Source organism: Channa argus, chromosome 9 (genome assembly GCF_033026475.1).
Source record: "Channa argus isolate prfri chromosome 9, Channa argus male v1.0, whole genome shotgun sequence".
NCBI lineage: Eukaryota > Metazoa > Chordata > Actinopteri > Anabantiformes > Channidae > Channa > Channa argus.
Window position 1 is genome coordinate 9,157,258 of NC_090205.1, and position 16,689 is coordinate 9,173,946.

General features: G+C 41.8%; 1 protein-coding gene across 1 annotated transcript in view; it reads left to right on the forward strand.

Annotated features, from left to right (window-relative positions):
- The window catches only part of klf7b (Kruppel like factor 7b), a 59,940-nt gene that overhangs the window by 32,885 nt on the left and 10,366 nt on the right, over positions 1-16,689 (forward strand). Inside the window, exons 2-3 of the mRNA XM_067516154.1 lie at positions 1,336-1,987; positions 11,948-12,071. Coding sequence (XP_067372255.1) covers positions 1,336-1,987; positions 11,948-12,071 — 776 coding nt within the window. The remainder of the gene's footprint in view (positions 1-1,335; positions 1,988-11,947; positions 12,072-16,689) is intronic.

A 16,689-nucleotide genomic window follows, 5' to 3' on the forward strand; every position in this document is an offset into this window, starting at 1 on the left:
AAAAATGTAAAAGTTAAGAGAGGAACTTTGAGGTTAGAAAAGTAGGTTAGTGACCAACAGGTTTCTGGCACAAATCCCTTGAGATAAGGAGGCAAATGCCCTTGACCAGCTGACCAACAACTGTGGTGTTCTGCTGCCAAATCTGGACCTATGTAGTTGTTGAAAAAGAAATTACAGATGCCTCTGATATATCTGGATAAAGCTGAACAAACAATTCTGAATTCTTTGTTTGACTTTCCCTCCATCATCTCGCTCTCCTTCGTTCCTCTATCTTGCGACATAACTTCCATGGCTGGTTGATTTGAGTGAGCAGAGGGAAACGGGCGAGGCGTCCACAGTTCAGGGCTCCGGAGAGCTTGACCAGGCAGCAGCAATCAATCACAGACTAAATCCCTCGTCTCTCAGGACTGCTGTGTGCCAGGTGTCATGGTCAACAGCTGCAGTGAAATATCAGGTCTGCACTGCGTGTTGGAATGAAAATAGACTAGTAAACAGGCTCTTTGAAAACTCAGAGGGAAACTAATAAAATGCACAATCGCTGCATTGGTTAACCAATAGATGTTTGTAATTTCCTGACAATCAATAAATTTCCTCGATATTAACGTAACAAAAAGTCTCGGGGTGGATAGTTGTGTGCATACTTTAAGATGTGTGACATGATGGAGTGCTGTCCCCGTTCCTATGATCATTAGTTGTATTGCCCGTATAAATACATTTTCCCCCAAACCTTCATCAAATTCTTTTATTCGCGAAAACCTAACCAAACCCAAACCACACAAGGCAGCAGATCATGCTGAAATGTTCGTGAAAGTCATTTTTGGAACAGTCATGTACTGCAGGTTGTTTTAGAAGCCACTGACAATATCATAGAGGCAGGATTTAAACTAAAGCCTCAGCAGCAACAACTAATCCTCAAATATTAAACAGGCAAGAAAGATACTTGCAACAAGGCAGGAGGCAATGATGTGATGTGGCGTGCGAGTTTATAAAGACGTCTTGTGCAGCAGCAAACTGCACATGATGGTATCGGCAGCAGTGAAACCCCTTTGAATTTGATTGACTGTTATTTGTCAGACATTAGTCAAATACCCGGTGATCCATGCTTGCTGTAGCACAAATGAAATGCTGATGTTCAGCTGATGCAGCACAGCTTTACTGGTCTGCCTGGAGTAACGTAGTCTAAATAACAGTTGTGCTAAGCCTGGTGACTAACGGCCAGTAAAAAGTGATGCAGCAGCCTGCATGTGTAGGTGGCGTGACTGAAGTGACCTGCACTAACAGGTGTGAAGTATGTTTGTCTGACCCTGCTGTGCTGTCTCTTTTTGTTTCATGTAGACGTGTCTAGAGTTGGAGCGGTATCTACAAACGGAGCCCAAGAGACTGTCAGAGCTCTTTGACGAGGAGCTGGACTGTCTCTTAACGCCGGCCTTCATGCAAGGTGGTGACAGCGATGAGGATCTGATGGATCCCCTCCTCCCCAGCCTTCCTGATCAGCCCAGTCCGCCTCCACTACTGGCAACTTTGCCCAAGGTCCAGGCCAAAATCCTCCAAATCCCCAACCCTGGCATGACCCAGGCAGAAGCAGGGACTGAAACCCTCACAACCAAGGAGCAAGTCCTGGGAGGAGTCAGTGCCGCACAGCTGAGCGCTGCTGTTACATCCCTAACACCGCCGTCATCACCAGAGCTCGGCCGTCACCTCATCAAACCAACACAGACACTCACTGCGACTGCAGATGGTACATTAACACTTAAACTGGTGGCAAAGAAGGTGGGACTGGGCGCAGCTAAACTGGTGGCAGCACGAGCATTACCGTCCCCGCCGAGCCGAGGAGCAGCCCTCAGTGACAGCGAGCAAGGGGGGGGAGGAAGTCTGGGTGGAGATGTGCCGGAGAACAAGAAGAGGGTCCACCGATGCCAGTTTAACGGCTGCAGAAAGGTTTACACCAAGAGCTCCCACCTGAAGGCACATCAGAGGACCCATACAGGTCAGTCCTTCTGTAAATTCACAATTCCCTGCAGCATGAGCAGTCTATAGTAAGATTTCAGCTCTGCAGTCCTGCACTTTGAAGTGAAACTGTTGCTTTGGGTTCATAGTCCTGACTTTCAGCTGTACTTTGTAGGTATTTACAGGACTTATAGCCCTTGTATACCTGCAGCATGCAGGAAACCTGTAGGACTTTCAAATGTATCTGCACCTCTCGAGAAGCAATAATTTGTCAAACGTGACGGTGCCGTTGTTTGTGATTTATGTTTAGTCAGTGCTCACAAATTGCTTGTGTGAAACTGACCCAGAGCCCTGCAGTTTTAGAGCAGTGCAGGAGGACAGCACACAGATATGCCAGCTAAGTTAAGGCTACATGCTGTAATGTTTCAGTGTGTAAATGTGAGACACATGACCTTAGGCCGGATGTGTGTGTTTGTCGCCACTGAAAAACAGACCACATGCAAAATGGATGGGAAGCAAGAAAAGCTTCTGGGGAAATCTGCACAGAAACACTTGCTGCTAAGACCTCTCATCTTCTTTTGCTTTTCAGATGCTTCTTTAGATTTATTAATTTCCTCCTGATACCAGCTCAGGGCCAAAAGGCCCTGCCTCAGTAACTGCCTGATGATTGATAGATTAGTAGTAAATGGCTTTGCGAATTCAGCCGTGTCCGACTGGGTCTGACATGCAGCTTTAGATGCTAACTACAGCTGCCTTGTCAGTGAACCTCAGACAAAACACACACCAGGCAAGTGTGTCGAGGGTCCAGTAGCTGTGGGATTTCTGTAGTGTTAGCTTGTGGAGACGAGCTTTTGTTAAAGAGGCAGCCACATCAGCTATGATGAATGGATGATTTACACCAGTGTTAAAGAGTACTGAGTGACCCTAACTCAGCCTGAAACTTTTTTGTCATGGCAAAACATGTACTTGTTAAGGAGCCATTAGTTTTATTTCTCTGAATAATTTATTGCAGGAGATCTTCCATATGTTATGCATGGGGTCTTTTTTTTTTATTTACAGCAAAAGGAAAAATGTGCTTCAACTCTTTAACAGATTGCACCTCTAAAGTAGATTTCAAATAAAAGAAGAGTGCAAAATAAATAGATTAAATCAAAGTATTTGGTCAAGTACTGATGAGCTACATGAGTTTGAAAGATGTCAGATGTTACCACAGTGCAGCGCTATGAGATTTTACTACCCGGGAAATTTGGGTTGTAACTTTATCATTAGTCACTGCAGGTACAACGAAGACATAGGTGAAGTGTTGGTCTGTGTTTGCTCAGTGTCATCACCATGTACAATGGCAAAAATGTACATGTTAAGCTGTGACTGGACGGTTTTGGTGTGATGTATCCACCATTGGCAGACACACCAACAATTTTGTCAATTTGCTTTTTAGGTTGTTCTTTTTTCTGTCTCTGTAACTCACATTACATAAGTAGCTGATTTTATGCACTGCAATGAAAATATATTTACTATATATTACTCACATTGGAGCTTTGCAGTTGTTGCTCAAAGCGACAGCACTACTTTGAAAGTGACAGGAACCGGTGTACCACAGATTTGTGCATTCTTAGAAATCCATTAATCTGTTTTCAACTTAAAATTTCGCCTGAACTGGACATCTTTTAGCCTGCAACTGACGTTGAATCCATCACTTATCTGCAGCATGAGGCCTGCAAAGGCTTGTACCACCTGAAGCTAGCATTATTCAACTTTAACCGCAGTGTCGTTTACAGTATCCGGAGCAGTTTGTGGCCTCTGGTCTTCATCTTCTACTGTTAGCAGTCTCCTTGGTGTTCACCAGGATTAGAGTACATAGCCTGCAGACCTCCACTGTATTAATAGTGGCAACCTTGGCATCATTAATCCAGCGTGGTACAGGCTTATATGAGCCCAGCGACCATCCCATGGCTTTAAGTATGGCATTAGGTTCCAGGGCAGCACCTAGCACCCCACAGCTGTAGCTCTATTATATCTAATCCAGAAGAGAGCTTTCTAGCTATCTTTCTCGTAGCATGACAGCGAGCTGCAGCATCTTTACTTTTCTGATTATTGTAGAGTCTAGTCAATGCTAACCAATGATGAGCTTTTTAAAGCAGGATCGTTCACTGGGGGAAAAGCAAGACACCCTGAAGACACTTCACTCTGTGTGTGTTTGTGTGTGTGCTGTAAACGTGGGGGCGGTGTATTCCCTCCCGATGTGTTCATTACAAGTGCAGCGCTGTGGTTTAATTAGCCTAATCCTCTTTTTGGGTTATTATGACCATAAATCATTGAACATACATGTAGGGAGGGATTAACGTAGCAGAGACTAGAGGGAGGATCAGCTGCAGAAAGCCTGCTCAGCATCAATATACTTATTGTCACATAGTGCACACCAGAGGCCATTAGATACATCATTATAGTGGAGTGTCAGGAAAACACTGTACATGTGCTGCAATTCCACATTACGTTGGTAATTGGATTCGTCTGTTCGTATCCAAATCTGCAGCTGCGATGTGAAGTCAGGTTTAGGTTTCTAAAATGAAAATGTTTAATTAGGGAAGAGTTGTAACAGTAATAGATGTACAAATTAATTCAGTAAATCTCTCAAGTCCCAAGACAGAGCTGCTCTGAATCAGAGCCAGTGTTTTCTGGTTCTCTGGGTGTTTTTTCCACTCTGCTGGGTGGATCTCCAAAACAGTAGATGTCTGATAATTGTATCATCATCGTTATTCAAGCAGCAGTCCAAAAGAATATACTTAACTGCATTCTTGGCTGTTCAAATTCTTCAAATCAGTGTGCGGATTCTTTTTTCTACAACTACCACTAAACCTGATACAATATTTGGATATGCATTTATACCAATGCAGCTCATGGGAGTGATTCCTGCAGTTTGGATGAATGCACTAAGCTGCTGTCAGATGATGATGTGCTTCCATTACAGAAACCAGAAAAATGTTTAGACAAGCTAAGCACAGAGGAGAAAGTAGAAAAAAAAGATAAAGAGAAAACCTCTGTTACTGTTTGCTTTAAATCCAAATTTAAATCTTTGTGCAAATGGATTTTGCATATTTTGAGACCAGCTACATTTTCAGGCAGCAGGTGAAACCTCTGACAGATAACTGTGTTGCCTGACATTGTCTCAATATATTTATTTAGAGAGTCGTTTTGCAGCTCCACAGTACATATTTTAACATTGTGTATAGGGCCGTGTTGCACCAGTCTATGATGTTACACTACTGGTTTTGTTTAAAATTCATTCATGTCAGGGAGTAAACTCACTCTGCTCCGGTTTCCACTGGAATCAAGATGCAATTGGCTCTCACCCAGCTGTCGCTGAGCTCTGTCACACCGTATTTGCATAAAGTCAAGCTTTCTTCAATTTTTCCTGTTGCATCACTGGAGTCCTTTTGTGTCTGTCTCACACAGTGGGGGCAAACTGAAGGACTATGCCGGGTTTTTGTTGACAATGAATGTCAGCTGTCACTGACCAAGGGATCTGTTGCTGCTACTGTGAATGCTGTGTAACACTGGATGAATGACAGCTACATGTCACTGACTTTCCCAAACAGCAGTGTCATACAATAAATATTTTTAAGGAGAAGCAGGTTCACAATCCCTATCCCATAATCCTAGAGTCTACAATGCAATACTACGGTTGTAGCCACAATGCAAGTTACAAATGTTGGGATGGGCAAACCTGGTCGTAAAGACAGTGTGTTCCCCATGCCAGCAGTTGTGAGAATAGTATCTGTCATTATGAAATGTGCCAATTTGAGTGGCCACCAGGGACCCCATCTTTTAGACAGGCCTCAAACATTTACCTGGTTTGCCTCTCCTGACAGCACTCTGTTTACATTTCTACGCATTGCTCAATTTCTATATGTTTAGGTCATTTACATGGTGTCTGTTGATACTAGCTTCAGTTTGATAAGTTTAATAACTTTAGGGAACAACCAGTCTACACTAATTGGTGTGAGGGTTATTTATCATTACGATGAGTCGGAACGGTTTGGTAATCTGCTGTCAGTCATTGGATGAATTATTCGGATTAGACAATAAAAAGAAAAACTTTTTGTGACTAAACTCCTTTTTTTTAACTGGACGCCTTCAGGGTGCTACTGCAAAAAACAAGTAGCATAGAGCAGACAAATGTGAGGGTTACCTGCAACTCAAAAGCAGTGTGCATGCTCTCAATGAAAAAAATTACAAAAAGCTGCCCCAGGCTGCAAAAACGCATCCCGTCTGATTAGGCCCTAATTGTAGTTCTCCAAGACTTCTTACCCTGCTACGAACCCACCCTCAAAAAGTATCTTCATGTCAGGAAAACCTTCTTGTAACCCCAGACCTCCGCACACATATATGTACATCTTTACTCTGCCCACTAATTTCAACCTCCAATCTCTCTCTTTCTCTCTTTCTCTCTCTCTCATTCAGTTTGCGTTGCCAAGCAACTGCATCACACTCTTCCATAATTGGTTGGTGCCTGGTGGATTGTCCATGCCTGTTAATCTCTCTCTCTTTCTGTCTATCTCTCTCTCTCTCTCTCTCTCTCACTCTCTACCACCCACCACCCCTCACACACCCCCTTTCTCTCTTTCTCTCAGTTGCTAGGTGACTTTATCATGCATCCTTGCCTCTCTGTGCTATAATTGGCTGGCGTCATGATTGCTGTGGCGTCAGGCCCGAACTGGCCTTGCTTCATTCCTACATGTGTGTGTGCGGGTGTTTGCGGGGGATCCTATTGAAGGAGATAGGGTGCTCTGGCCAATTACTGAAGACGGGTGTGAAACGGCCGCCTGTCTGGCACCTGCGGCCCCCACTCCTACCCCATATAACACACACGCACACTTGTGCAGGTTGAGAGTGTAGCATTTCTCCAACAGGCCTAGAGGATAAGCTGCAAAGTGGTGTGCTATTATATGTAGAAAATATTGGTCCAGTCTCGTGTCCTGACTGAGGACACTGTAGAGCGAGCAGGAGGATTCATATACACATATATCACCCCTGAAGAATCAACATGGCTGATTTTAATTCGGACCTAGAAGTAAGCTGTTGTCTAATCTGTTGTCTAATTACATGTTTTCACACTTTTCACAGCTGCACAAGAGGTTTGTGGGTTGGTGCCAAAAAAAACTTTTTTCTCGACCTTCCCCACAAAAGGCAATAAATACCTGCCTTATTTTGAATTTTCCTACTGATTGCACCTTTCTCTGTCTCTCCAACCTTAATTCATAGTCATACAAACTGTAGACATGAGTTTTATATAGAAACTGGTGAGCTAACCTGCAGACCCACAGCTCATTAATCTTAGTGTCCAGATATTAGCCTTAAATGTATGAACCATCTGTCCATCATTTGTCCTTGTTTTGCCACAGTGAAAAAAATTTAAACTCTCTGCACTTATATAGCTTTTTTTCTACCTATTGGTACTTAAAGCACTTTACACTGCTTCTCATTCACACATTCACACTCACAATCACACACACATGATGGGGGAGCTGCTATACAGCAGTCCAACACTCACCGGGTGGAGGCCAGCTGCACCCCAATTGCCCATGTACTGTAGACCTGATATTTTTCTCCTGCAAGTTCCTTAAGCTCCTCCTGTAGAATCCAGCACATGCTGGTGAATGAAGTCCCGTTTGTTCTAATTCTGCCCCAGGTCTTCCATTCCACTCCTCCAATGTGTCTGAACCATTCTCCACCCAAACCTTGTGGCCATATGGGTCAAGATTGTTCTCCTTGTTATCATAGGCTAATATAAAGCTTCTATCACTGCATGGAAGCAATTGGCAGTTAAGCTTACAACCCTTTGTAAAAGCCAATTAGACTAATGAAACAATCAGCTAAACCAGACATTTTCTTTTATTGTTTCTTTGTTACTTCAGATATTTTTCCTTTATACAACTGATGGATATGGATTTCAGATGCTTTCTGGCTTTAACAGCTAATGTAGCTTCCAGCAGAGATGAGGAGCATGCATAAGAGGTCTGGTCAAAATTCAAACTGACCTGCACAAGAGAAAAAGGTCTTGTGAATATTTTTTTCAAACTTGTAGTCAACTCAAGTGCTATCAAAATCCCTAAGACCTGTAAACAGACCTGGATCTGTAAAATTAGTAAAAGTCAGTAAATATTCTCTCCAACAATAATGCAATTGTTGTTTATGACATAATTATAAACAGCCTTTGTTAGCCTTTCCTATCACAGCTATGCTGATGACACACAGCTCTTCCTGTCCTTCCCACCGGATGACTCCACTGTCTCATCAAGCATTTCTGCCTGTCTCTCTGACATCTCTGGTTGGATGAGAGAGAGACTTTCAGCTCAACATCTCCAAGACTGAAGTCCTTGTCTTCCCAGCCAGACCTTCGACACAAAACAACATCAGCATCAACATTGGATCTACAGTGATTGTCCCCACTAAGTCGGCCAGAAAACTGGGGGTCATCATCAACGACCAGTGGAGTTTTAAGGACCCCATCTCCTTAGTCTCTAGAGCATGCAGATTTGCCCTCTACAACATCAGGAAGATCAGACCATACCTCACCGAATATACCACTCAACTCATATTACAGGTGCTGGTCATATCTCATCTTGACTACTGCACCGCCCTGTTAATGGGGAGTATCAGTATGCACAGTCAAACCTTCGCAGAAGATCTAAAATGTGGCAGCAGGCCTAATTTTTAATCCGCCAAAAAGGACTCACAACGTCACAATGTCACACAACTCTTCTGATCTCTACACTCTACACAATCCCTCCCGTCCGCTGCGCTCTGCCAATGAACAACATCTGGTGGTCCCAGCACAGCACAGAAGACCTCAAGCAAAACTCTTTAACTCAGTGATCCCCTCATGGTGGAATGAGCTACCAAACTCTGCACGTTCAGCAAGCTCACTGCCAGTATTCAAAAAACTGCTGAAAACAGAACTCTTCCTAAGCACTTCAATCGATATTTTAAAAATATAGATTCTGCTTTTTCTTGAAATTAAATCTCATGAAATGTAAACACTTTTTCTGATAGGACTTTGCTTTGATGTTTTCTCCTTGACTTAGATTTTTGCTTGACTTGTACCCCAGTTATAAGTCGCTTTGGATAAAAGTGTCTGCTAAATGGCTAAATGTAAATGTAAACAATGAAAAAGGTTTCAACCGTTAAAATGCAATATTTGGACTTCTGTTTAATGTATGGCATAAACAAACGATGCTACTTAGTAAGTCTGAACAGTAGGTGAGAGTAAGATGTCGTTTCCCTTATACCCTGTGCTCTGACAACCGACGTGTTACCAGAGGAAAAATGCCTAATGGTCAGACAGCAACCAAAACCTAGATCCCTGTTGGGGAAATCAGCAACTGACTGCACGAGATTTGAATCGAGAATTTGAATATACAAATCCAGAAGGGCACAGCTTGTGAGCTGGAATTCATTTCGTCCAAGGACAACTGCATTACCCTCCTGACACGTTTTGTGTGTTGATGAAAGAAGACTCCAATCAAAGAGACTCAGGAAGCCTGTGTGTGTGTGTGTGTGTGTGTGTGTGTGTGTGGATGGGGGGGGGGGGCTTAGGGGAAGACGGCATCCTTCACAGTTGGATGTTCCTGTAGCACATCATCTCTTTTACTTGTAGTTGCATCACCTGGCTCTCATAGCTGCCCTGCACTTCAAATATTACTCTTTGTGAAGGTGCCTCTGAAGGCACTTGGTTTTTTTTTTTTCTGCCATGATGGTTCAACACGGTGAATTAAAGCAATTAAAGTTTAGAAAATCAATCTCACATGTGGAACTCCTGATGATATGTGGAAGGTGCTGTATGCCCTGCGGTGTGGTTAGGAGATTATATGCAAGGAAGAAAATCAGAACAGAACCTTTAGATATTATGTGTCTGCATTTAAATTGTCTGCACATTCTTTTAAAAAGTGTTCCCTTACAGGGCATTTTCAGGTGGTGTAACATTATTTCTTAACTAAAACCCAGCAGTAACAGCAGTTACTCTGGGTAATCATTTCACTTTCGTTGCACTGTTTCTGTTTTAATTTCATTAAGTCAGAGGTTGACTTGTACAGTATGTAGCTTTGTCATTTTTCACTTACCGCTCACCTTCATTCTAGCTCTGAATGTTTTGCCATCATTCAAACATTTTTGAATTACTGCAAAACTAAATTGTGGTTGGTTTGAAACCAGGTAATGGCATTTTTGTTTTCGGTGTCACTTTAATTTCCATCGTGTTTGATTTAACTTTTCAAAACTAATTTTATTGTATCAGCCCCATTGCAGCTTCACAGTGAGAGTGACAGCACGACTCAGAGGAGATGACCTTGACAGGAAACATTATGTTTCGTTTTTCTTTTTGACTGTGGAAATTCAAAATGCCCCCAGTCATTAACACACTTGGAAACCCATCCTATTCTATTGCATCCTATTATATTTGCCACATCTTGTGAAATGCTTCAGTTTTCACATTAGCTCCACTTTGCTCTGGATGAGTGTGTTTGTGGCTTTATGAATATTAGTGTGTGCTGTGATGGGAGTGGAGGGGCTGCTGGGACATCTGGCTAACTGACTGTAAGCTGCTGTATTACTCCCCATTAAGAGTCATTAGGACCCCAATTATAGTTACCACCCACCAGATATCTCTCTCTCTGTATCGCACTCTCTCACACACAGACACACACACACATGCACACTTACAACACTGAGGGGCACACTCTAGAGGTCTGCAATTAGGTTTGGTCTTTTTTTTTTTCCACGCAATGTGAGCAGTGGGGAAAGTGGTTTGAATATTTGAAACTGAAAATGAAATTGATTTAACACAACACCAATCCTACTCCTTCAGTGTTGAAGTAAAACTAACAAAGTTCCTAAAATAACATCAACCACAACAACTACACACACAAACAAAGGCATGTTAAAAAAGACTGTTCAAGGTTTCCTGTGAAAGACAACTCTGAACAGCATGAGGGGGGGGGTTCAGTGAAAATCAACCTTTTTCACTCTGCCTCTAAGACAGCAAGTACAGATGTGCACGAAAATATTTTAGTACTTTAGATAGTATAAAATTAAATAATAGACCTAATACAAGTCCTCACACAATGAAATGAAAAGAATGAGTTTATGAGACTCTCATCCAAAGGCGATGTAATTCAGTAGAGAATAAAATAATTGATTTTTATTAGAATTTAAATTTAATATAAATACGTTTTTGCTTGGATTGACATGTCTACAGTGGAATAATGCATCTCACTTTAAAATTACTGTATTAAAAAGGATTTCTTTTAATACTCTAGTAATAATAATTGAAGTGATGTAGAAGACCAGATTTCCTGCTCAAATATACTCTGTGAGAAACACAGTCTTATACAGATGTTTACAGATGTCGCCAATATGAAGACAGACTTTCCTACACTCTACACACACAGTTCCAACTGAAGAGGCACATACACGCAGCTGGAAGCCTTTCTATCATGGGGAGATAACTACAGGTTGAGAACAATAGACCATCTCTTCTCCCATCTGGTGAACCGGGGGATGAAACTTCATTTACATTTCAGATCCCACCACCTCAGGGTGTGTGTGTGTGTGTGTGTGTGTGTGTGTGTGTGTGTGTGGGCAGGGAAGCAGGGGGTTGGAGGGTTTGTGATAGAGTGAACAAAACGAGATTCATTTCAGGGTGAATTTGGGATTATGAATTAACACGCCTTGGTGCTGAAAGACTTCATTTACCACTAATTGAATGCATTGGCTCATTGAAATTGCTGTTGTGTTAAAGCTGGACTGCCTGCCTGGCCTTTGGGTGGTGTGTGTGTGTGTGTGTGTGTGTGTGTGTGTGTGTGTGTGTGTAGGTTTGGGAAAAGCCAGGGGTGGTAACCTGTGTATCAGTGAACAGCTGTAGTTTAGACGTGTTAAATTAGATGTAGAATTCATAATAAAATGTGACACCTCCTCTTTTTATTTCTCTCTTTCTCTCTCTCAGGCGAGAAGCCATATAAGTGTTCATGGGAAGGATGCGAATGGCGTTTTGCACGCAGTGACGAGTTGACACGACACTACCGCAAACATACCGGAGCGAAGCCATTCAAGTGCAACCACTGCGACAGGTAAACAGACACACACATCCACTGTGAGAGAAAACATTCACATTTGCACATAAGCTCTATGCAGGACACTGGTGCTTTATTTTAGCAGTTTGTAAATATTATATTTCAAAACACAGGTTTCTTCTATTTCAAATGCAACAAAACTGATTAGATTTTGAAACAGGTGAAAAAATTAATTTGAAGAAATCCACAGACACTAAAGGATTCTGGGTTTTGTTCAGAATTACTAACTTCTGCAAAACTTTTATTGTCCAGGGTTCATGACTTTTGAATGTTTATGTGATGCCCTGTGGCCTTACTGTTACTAGTAGTAAAGTACTGAAATACCACAGGTAACCTCTTTAGGTAAATTAGATTTGGTGTGTAAAAACAACAAAAAGAAGGCTACTTGCTCATCTTTGAGAGAGGGGGGCTTACAGGCTTTGTGCTTGGCTACATTAAAAACATCACAGAGCTACCTCTGTACTGAACCTGCAGGGAAGAAAAACTTCCGGCTGATATCTGGGAAAAGCACATACAAGCTTGTAAATGAGTTCTGTTTGCATAACTCTTTCAAGCTTTTCCTTGAAATCGATATACTGATGGAGACAGTTGGCTATATCACAGCATAACCATTTTAGCTGAAACAAAATGGCTTCTGTGGATTGTTTGGAAATACCCCTGAAACAACATGGAGACAGAGGCTTTGACCGATAATAAATTAAATTTGTTTTTCTACCATCCCTACTCTACGCATCTTATGGAATTCAATGTGTAATAATCAGCAAAGTGCACATCTCCGTCCTTATGCACATGGAAATCACATTACTTTAATACAAACGTTTGATACAAAATACTGCAAACGAGCCGGTTTGAAGTTTAGAAGGGACGTGAGCATTTTGTTAAATATATATTCCTGTGTAAAAGAGGAGCTCAGGTAAGTTCTTATCTGTCAGGATGTGTGTACAGTTCAGTCAATTTAATGATAAGAAATGTTGTATTCCTAAATTTAATTAATTCCTAATTGTTCACATTGCGTGGCAGCCACAGGAATACGTGCGATATAAATGTTATTCTGCTTCTGTTGAGAACTGGGCTGAAAATGGTCTGCTGTTATGTTATCTGCATAGTGGGGGAAGATTTTACTCATGGATCAAAGTTTAGTTTTTTTTTTTTTGATGAATCATGTCTGACGCAGTTTAACCTCAGTGGAAAACAAAGGTATAGAAAGAAAAAGAGGGGAAGAAAATTTCCAACTCAAATCAAACTCAATCCCCCCACGGACAAAAGCCAGGGACGTCTTTGTCAGTCTGTTGAGAGTCACATTGTCTCTTTGGCTTTTCTTCCTCAAGGTAGACAGAGTGTGTGTGTGTGTGTGTGTGTGTGTGTGTGTGTGTGTGTGTGTGTGTGTGTGTGTGTGTGTGCTTACTCATGCCCCTGTGCTGGCAGTCAGATGGATTCTGGCTATTGGCAGACTGGTTGCATCTAATTGAGTGGCACCAGATGCCAGCTCCACTTTAACATACACTGTGCATGTGTTTGTGTGTGTGTGTGGTTGTTTGTGTGTGTGCCTGCACTACCTTTCTGATGAAACACACACACAGGCTTTTGCCCTAGAGACAGTGTAATTGGCTGTTGTGGGTTCCCTCTAGTTTGGGTTTTAGACATAAAACCCTCCAGAAACCTGCTGGAAGCTTCTAATCCTGGCTGAGATTTGGGACTGTATTAGCTCCTTTCTGGCACGCACACACACACACTATATAGAGGCACAACACACACATGCATGTAGAACTGAGAAGCATTTATATGCAAAGTCATATTTAAAAGCTGCGAACAAATTTAAAAGTCCAGACACACTTGGATCCAATATGAAAGGCATGAGCTGTGTCACAGTTGAGTCTGCAGACTCTGTGCTGATGTTAGAGTTAGTTATTTGTTGTGTCCAAGGCTTCCGAGATGAGGGTTTTGTTCATTTTCTGCAGTGACAGTGCTGGTCACTTACAATTGGAGCTTTTCTAGACTTGGATGGAACCTCTCATGTTATAACCATAGAAACTGAAGCAACAAAGCTCTGATTCTGACATCGTGGCTATAGCCATGGCAGCTGAGGATGATGGGTGCTGTGGCATTAATATGTCTTGAGTCAGTAGTAGCCACCATGAGTTGAGCTTCAGATCAGCTATTACCTCTAATACAGAATTTAAAAAAAGGTCTTATACGTAGAAAAAAATGCCCAAATGCTAAATTAACAATATGCCATATTCATTTGGTCAGTACTCTGAGTTTTCCTCCTACAGCTGATCCTGTAACTTGTCATGTAGCACCAACATATTAAACTATCAATTTAATACTTTCCACCACCATTTCTACGGTCATGTCTTTATGAAGACCCTTTTTCATATATGCTATTATAACATTTTACAAACTTATCGAATGTGGAATGGTCTCCAGGCACAGAAGCAGAACCTTCACTTCAAGGTTTTTGAGCCAAGCTTGTCTCCTTACCAATCAGAGAATTTTAATGACTTTTGGCATCTTCTTATTTATTCTAATATTGCAACTATGACTGAAGTGGTAATGTTTTGTAGCTTTAAATGTACATTAGTACAACCTCAGACTATACAGCCTCAGTTATTGTGACCAGACACTCTTAGAGTCCTGATTTCCCAGTTCCAGAGTTTCCCTGTAAGAGTTCTGATGGTCTGATTAGAAGCTGGAAACATGGTTAACATAGCAGGGATCTGCCTCAGTCTCTACAGTAAGACACACATACATCTGTGGTGGGTGGAGCCAGCCAAATATTACCATGAGAATAGCAAAAAATGGCAGTCATGGAGAGGTTAACATTAGATAGACTGTTCAATGTGACACATTTTCTCCAGGGGAAACACACACATACAGACACACACACACACAAACACACACACTGCAGTCTGTCATTAATCCTGCCTAATCAAGCAGGGACCCCCTGATGTTTCCATGGAGAAGGAAAGATGAGAAGTGATGAGGAGGAGGACAAAAAATAAGTGAGGAGGAGCAGGGAGAGTTTAGAGAAGAAGAGGAGGAGGAGCGTGTGTGTGTGTGTGATTTGGGGGAGTACCAGCTGGTCTGGCTGCTCCGCCCTCCAACAGTGACACAGTAACTGGCATGGCCATCTGTCCAGTCACACAAACACACACACACACATACACAGATTGGTAAAGGTGTACAGTAGTTATCACATGGCCACCCATGGTTTGACCACAGAGGACCATGAGCAGAGTTCAACACTCACACCATGTTCAACAGGATTCTTTCTGTGCATTTTCCATAAAATCACTGTCCACACTGAAAATCTAGTTAAAAGAAAGTTAAATGTCTCAGTCTCATTTTCCTGTTGGTTAAAGTTGAAAACTGAAAATTCACTGACTATTTTTGTGGCACAGCAGTTGAACAAATTGTAACGAATCAACACACTTGATCCAGTTGGGTGTTGAATCCTCAGAGAGACAAATAAGAATAACAGAAATAGGACAGCACTCATATGGAATCTTTTTTTTTTTTTAAATAATGCACAGCCGTAGTGTTACATGTACAGACAGGTGACAAATTAAAGGGAAACAAAACAGCTTCAATGCTCCTTAGCACTGATCGTCAAAGTCTCTGTAACTTTACTGGAGGGCAGAAAATATCCCAGTCATTCCGTGTTTTGATGATGGTAATGAAGAGCACTCTGCCTGTCCAGAATCTCCCAATCAGAATAAACTGCTCAGTATTTTTGTACATGCCACAGAGGTTGGATGTTACTGTAATGGCTCAGTTGTACTATGCAGCTCACATGTGTAGAATGTTCACTATATCAAACCAGACAGCATTAAAGCTCCCGAATAATTAATTTAAAAACAATTCTCATTCACCCTCTCACCGGAGAACATGAACAGCCTCAGTGCCCATAAAACTCATTCACTGTGTGGTTATAGACTTTGTTTTGTTTTTACCAAATGTAAAGTAATTCATATGGCTGTTTATATAAAATAAAAAGAGGTTTTGCATGTATTTCTACCTCTAACAAAAATGATGCTTAATTTGTCAGAAAATCACGCTCTACACAGTTATGGCAAGAAAAGTTGCCACTAGCTATCGTGGCCAAAAACTGTGGGCGTTACTGGCATGTTTATTTAACTAAGCGCTCTCTAATAACCGATGCGTGTTTGCAGAACCTGAGGGGTAAGTCATAAAGTTTACCAATGCTGGGGTCAAAATATCGCAAAATTTATGAGCCACATCGTTAACACACATTAGAAAAGGGCTGTAAGTGGACACAAAGGTGATATGTGGGTTGGTTCATGGGTTTAACATCCAGTGTACAAATGTTATGACATTGCAGTAATAAAGGCAGCTTAACAATATTTCCATTCATTGTTTAAAGGTTAGTTGCACCATCTTGTTGGGCTTTCTTCTACTGCAGTGATTTAATGCCACCTGACAGGAAAATTAGCGCCACCAGCAGTTTATCTCAACAAATCAACCTCTAGTATTAGCATAACAGTAGTGGGTGGAAACGCACATTAATCATGTTTAAAATTCTTTAGCCAATTTGTATAAAAATGCAAAGTGTTTTTTTTTTTGTGGGGGGGGGGGGGGGTTGGGGGAGGAGGGG